Source organism: Trachymyrmex septentrionalis, unplaced genomic scaffold (assembly GCF_001594115.1).
Source record: "Trachymyrmex septentrionalis isolate Tsep2-gDNA-1 unplaced genomic scaffold, Tsep1.0 scaffold71, whole genome shotgun sequence".
In the NCBI taxonomy this organism is placed as follows: Eukaryota; Metazoa; Arthropoda; class Insecta; order Hymenoptera; family Formicidae; genus Trachymyrmex; species Trachymyrmex septentrionalis.
Window position 1 is genome coordinate 1,601,673 of NW_017305895.1, and position 6,116 is coordinate 1,607,788.

Genomic DNA, 6,116 nt, shown 5'->3' on the forward strand with positions numbered 1-6,116 from the left:
AAGAATGTACATTTCACATATTTCAAATTATTAAATAAAAAGATCGATTGAATTGAAATTTCAATTAAATCGAGAAAATGTAAATATCCGTAACATAAAATATTTGAGATCTCTTTTAGAGCGGTTAACAGCAGAGATGCGCACAAAGCGCACGAAATGTAAGGAAATATGGCCGCGATGACTGCGGTACGTGTTCCTTGACGAGAGTCTGGAGGTTGGTGTCAATCAGTCAGAATGATGGTCTCTTTTGTTTCGTGACGAGCGAAGTGGAGCAAAGTCTAGCTTCAACAACTGGCGTTCTCTTAACAACATGGAGTTAGGCCTATCCAGTACGTTGTTAGCCGGTGATCCACGATTAATTGATCACATAGTGGGTGAAGTTAAATCCCAAGGTATTTTTGATCAATTCCGGAAGGAATGTATCGCCGACGTCGATACAAAGGTAATTTTCGTAGCTGATTCTTGACAACGACTTCTTTTATAGAAGAAAATTAAAGCTTTCTGCCTGACCTCTTTGGGTTAAGGTGACCTACATGGTCAATAATACTGATCAGTAATATTGAATCAATAATACTAATAGTACGCATCAATATTTATAATATTTGTACAACTTTACACGATCGGTATTATTGACAATATATTTCAATTTTGTTTTACATACAATATCTATTGCACTGTGATATACTGCGGCATAGATCCTAACAAAGCGATATTGATCCTCAAGAATCAAAATCCAAATGACTGTCAGTATTCTACATCAATCTTATCTTATTATTCTACATCGATCTCTCTCTTTCTATATCAATCCATCAATATTAACCATATGATTAATAATATAATTAATAATAAATTTATTAATTCTGACAATATTACTGATCGAATAGGATCACCTTTAGAAGTTACATAGACATAATTAGGCCATGTTCATTTATTGCTGCCAGTTATCAGTATACTATACGTAATGGAATTTTTAGTATTGACAGTTAATTGGCAATAATATACAAACATGTCTTAGTATAAGGCATATCTGTAAAAAATGTTAATTTTTATTTTTATAACAATATGATACTCATGTGATTTATAATATTTATATAACAGAAGCTTTTAATAACCAATTATTGTTATATTTTTATTAAGTTTTGATTTTTAGATTTGAATTAATAATGATGTACTATATACATATTATATATTTCTAGAATAGATGTTGTGCATATATATTATATAAAAACTAACTTATTTAATAAAAAATATATACTAATATAATATATCTAATGACATATGTATAATTTCAGCCTGCATATCAAAATCTAAGGACAAGGGTTGAAGGCTCTGTAAATTCTTTCCTCAGTAAGCAAGTATGGAAACCAGATTTGAACAAGAATCAGCTCAGAGAAACTTTGCGCAAGCATATACATGATGCATCATATCTGGATGCTGGCGTGGAACGGATAGTGGATCAAGTGGTGAATCCCAAGGTTTATTCGGTTTTTATGCCACAAATAGAAGACGTGGTGTATAAGTTTCTGGGTATAGAGAGACCAAAGGCAAAAGAGAAGAATGGCGCTTGCGGACTTAAAGATTTATTACCTAAAGATTTGGACCCAGTCTCGCCAGAGTCCGATAAAAACAGCTTGAAGGATGAATCTCTCGAATCCATGGATATAAACGACGCAAATAATCTTGATGAAAAACAAGATGAGAAAGTTGACGAACAGAAGCCACAAGAAGGAGAAATATATAAGGATAAAAACAGAGCTGATTCAGAAAATGGATACGTTTCTTTAGAGGAAAAAACTTCAGACGAAGCCTGTAAAATTTTAAGTAAAGATGGGAGTAATTCAAACTTAAACACAACTGCAAAATCGGACGATAAAGTGGATGAAGAAGAGGAAGAAGTTAGTCCAACATTTGAGCCTATTGACATTATGAACTTAAATGAATCCAACATTTCCAACGATTCGCATTTATCAGGAATATCAGAATTAACGAGTCATCGATCTAGAAGTCCAGATTTCTCCAACGAATTGTCGCGGGATAACTTTGAGTATAGCAATCAAGATTCTCAGCTTAGCAAAGTTTCCTCGGATTCTCGGCTGTCAATAGTGACAGACTTTGGTTCCTCTAATCATGCTTTAACACCAGTTCATGATTCCTCGAGAGATGAAACAACAAAGGACAAAGGCGAAGCTTTTACTAAAAATAGTAAAGATAATTTCAAAGCAATCAGAGAGTTCGATTCGTCTAAAAACAAGTCGACTAAAAGCAGTTTTGATTTTGCTAAAGGTAAAGATATGCAAGATTATAAAGACACAAAAGATTTTAAGGGAACTAAAAGTGTATCTTCTAAAGAAAATTCTCGTGATGCCACAGATAGCACTATTAAAGATAAATATGAGCATAAGAATAAAGAGAAGAACAAAGACAGCGAGTCCACCAAATCATCAAAAAGCACAAAAGAAAAAGCTGCTAGTAAGGAGACAAAATATTACAAAGATAAAAGTAACGAGAGAAAGAAATCGAGTAGTGAAAAGTATGATAAACATAACAGCGAAAAATACGATAAACACAGTAAAAGTAAACCTAAAGATAAAATGGATCAAATCAAGGAAAGTTCTGACAAGATTAAAGATATTCCAGAAAATTTAAAAGATAATAGTAATAAATTCAAAGATGAGAAACCTAAGGAAATAGATAAAAAAGATAATATTAATAAGGAAGTGAAAGATTTGAAAGATATTTATAAGGAGAAAATTAGAGAGCTTCGAGAAAAGAAGGAATTGACTGAAAAAGAAAAATTGAATAAGGACAAAGATGTTAAACTTATTAAAGAAACTAAAGATAAAAAGGATCCCCTTAAAGATAAAAAATCAAATAAGAAAGAGCACAAAAGTTCATCATCATCGTCATCATCGTCAAAAAATCCTACGAGTCATCACGAAAGTAAAAGTAGCAAGACGTCGGAAAAGATTGTGGATGGAAAAGATAAACGATCAGATTCAAAGGATAAAGCAAAACGAGATGAGAAACGATTGCTAAAAGAGAGTAAAGGTAAAAGTCATTACAGTAGCAAGTCAGATTTGTCAGACAAATCTGATAAGTCAGATTCAAAGAAGACTTCCAAAAGTGAGAAAGAAGATAAGGGTGGAAAGGTAGACGTGAAAAAGGATGTTAAGGCGAGCAGCGAGAAAGCGACAAATGGTAAGAAGGACGTGAAGAGTCACTTACAACAGGCTAAAAGTTCAGATCGCGCCGAAAAATCAGATGGTAAAAAGGAATCAAAATCCGATAGCCCGTCTAAGGATAAAAAGCGTAGAGAGGATAAAAAATCCAAAACGAAGGACGACCACTCGAGTTTACGAAAAAACTCGAATGATCGACGTTCTACGGATAGGGATGGTTCGAACGGTTCAAGTAATAAAACCTCACCATCCAGCAATTCGAATTCAAATGTGACAAGCAATAAATCGAACACTTCGAATTTGACAAAGGATAATCATGTCAGTAATTCTGGTAGCGAAACATCGGATGGTATCGAGGAAACGCAAGTGAATGACTCAAAATTATCGCATTGTAAATTACCTCATAAAATCAGTTCGCAACTACTGATAAATGAAAAGAGTTATTCAAAGATGGAGACTGATAATAGTAACGAAGTATATGGTGGACAAGAAGAAAACACAAATCCACGTGACATAAATCTGCCGTTAAAAAAGAGATCGCTGTCAGATAAAGATGGTGATTCAACTCCTGATGTGAAGCTCAAGAAACCGAAATTCGCAAAAAACATACATGAAGCTAAGAAACTGATGAAAATTAGGAAACAAATGGAAAAACAGAAACTTAAAGAGGATAAAAAGGTAGAGAAGAAAGTTGTACAGGAAGCAGACCAAACGAGTCAATCGAATACGAAGAATGCTAATAATCTTGAGGGCGTGCCGGATGATGAACGAGTACAAATTATAGAGATTCCTGATGAAGAGTACGAAGAACCTTATCCCGAAAAAGACGAACCTCCTTTAATGTTGGACGAGAGGTCTATAATAATGCCAGGAACCGAGTCTTGTACAAATGACCTCTTAAAAGAGTTGTATATAAGGCAGTCTTCAAATGAGATAGTATCAAATGTACTATTAGAAGAAACACAGGCTACACAAGATTCCAAAATTGATGAGAAACACGATGCGCAGTGTGTTGAAGGTGTAGAAGATTTGCAAGTCTCTAAAAAGAGATATAAGGACGACATTGAGGAAGATTCAAAGAACAAAACACCAGGACGTATGATTGTTGATGAAGAAAATTGTCTACAAACGGAGGAAACGCCTATTTCGCAGAAGCTGGAAGAAGCCGCAGCTCCAGAAAAATCAGAATCTGTGAAACATGAGGGAAGTAGCAACGTGAAACAACCAACAGAGAAAAATACGGAGACACGAGATTATAATCAAGTGAAAACACAGGATGATAGCGAAGAAGTGAAGAATGACAATCCATGGGAAATACAAGACGATAATAAAGAATTACCGGATGAAAAACATACAGAAACCTATGCGTCATTCAAAGCTGATACAATAGACTCACGTACTGATTGCATGGAAAATAAATCTTCGTCCTCCGCGATCAACGAGGATAACGAAGACTGCCGTTACTTCAAGACTGATAATGAGAAATCGGAAAGGTTTTCCAACTTCTTAGAATCTCTAGAACTTGTAGAGAACTCGTCTTTGGAGGACATAATAGAGAGTTTAGGTGGCAAGGTAGTTTCTTCGATACCGAAGTCCATGGCGGCACCACCGTTGCCGAAATTGCGCAAACGTTCATCTAGCCCCTTGTCAGACATACTAGTGAATAATTCGGACAACAATAATGATGGCTATAAGCAGAAATTGTCATCCTTGCCCAATGAAGACGTTGTTAACGTCGTCAAAAAGAGGAAATATACTAAGAAACCCAGATTCTCGAATGTATGTAGTTCACAAGGGATCTCGAATGGCGAGAATTTTGTCATGCCTTTGAGCCCTGACAGCGACGTGTCTGCCACGAGCGATAAAACAGCATCGACTAATATGATCAAAGAAGAAAAGAGGTATGTTACATTTTTTTTTGAGATTTTTATATAGTGCAAAATTACTTATATACTTGTTATATTTATTTGGTTATTATTATACATGCTTTGTATCTATTCTACAAATGCGCGGATTGACTGTATCGTTTTAAATAAATATTAATTGCTCAAGAAGGATCGCTTGAGAAAGATCAATTCTGTCTAACATTATTATTCCTTCAAATTGCAGCCGTGTTAGGACCAGTCATCAACGATATTCGAGCGATGACTTATATAAACCACGTCCATTATTTTCAAGTTCTTCTCGTCGAAGCAGACGATCGAATAATCAAGCATAGCTAGCGCCCCAAGGATTCAGCTTGAACAATCTTTGTACAATTTCCAATTTGTATTTATTTCGTTTCATTATACAGTAACATGCATTATATATTAATACATTAATTTCTTACTTTATTATAATTTAACAAAATATTTTTTTGTATTCACATATAAGTCTAATGTCATTTATTGTTGCTTTATTTCTTTATCATTAAACAATAATGCCGTACAAGTATACGCATAATTGGATATTTATAATTAAATTAATATATATTTATAACATTTTAAACATTTTATAACATAGCAAGCATTTGTTTATACCTAAAATTTTAAGTATGAGCTAAGAAGTTATAAATCTAAATTCTAAATTATATAAGCACTTCTTAATATTTATTAAGTTTAGGTATAAACTAAAATATTTAGTTATCGCTTCATTGATCTGCTTTATTACAATATTTTTTTATACATTTTGAAACAACGAACTGTTATCAATTTCAACATCTTCCATGTAAAATGTAATATCTAAGAAATGTTAAAAGATTATGATGTTGAATGGTATAACAAGATTGATTGTTATACTCTCTCGTAAATTTCGGGCAATGTGAATATTAGAAAGAACTTTTTTTTTCGAATATACTCATCTGCAGACTATCAACTTTGTTGAAAATGAATGTATCTTCTTGTACGTTTGTGCGTGTGCGTGCGTGCGTGCGTGCGTGCGTGCGTGCGTGCGTGCGTG

The 6,116-nt window shown here is 33.9% G+C and overlaps 1 protein-coding gene across 1 annotated transcript; it reads left to right on the forward strand.

Annotated features, from left to right (window-relative positions):
• The first annotated feature begins 158 nt into the window (after positions 1-158).
• LOC108753795 (biorientation of chromosomes in cell division protein 1-like 1) lies at positions 159-5,474 on the forward strand. The gene is made up of 3 exons (XM_018495701.1): positions 159-442; positions 1,293-5,080; positions 5,289-5,474. The coding sequence occupies exons 1-3, from the start codon at positions 311-313 to the stop codon at positions 5,395-5,397; spliced, it is 4,029 nt and encodes a 1,342-aa protein (XP_018351203.1). The 5' UTR covers positions 159-310; the 3' UTR covers positions 5,398-5,474.
• Positions 5,475-6,116: the final 642 nt, after the last annotated feature.

Bases quoted from the DNA above. Each gene is read 5' to 3' on its own strand.
- LOC108753795 (XM_018495701.1), top strand. From the start codon at position 311: ATGGAGTTAGGCCTATCCAGTACGTTGTTAGCCGGTGATCCACGATTA. The intron at 443-1,292 runs GTAATTTTCGTA...GTATAATTTCAG, and splicing joins TCGCCGACGTCGATACAAAG to CCTGCATATCAAAATCTAAG. The intron at 5,081-5,288 runs GTATGTTACATT...TTCAAATTGCAG, and splicing joins ATGATCAAAGAAGAAAAGAG to CCGTGTTAGGACCAGTCATC.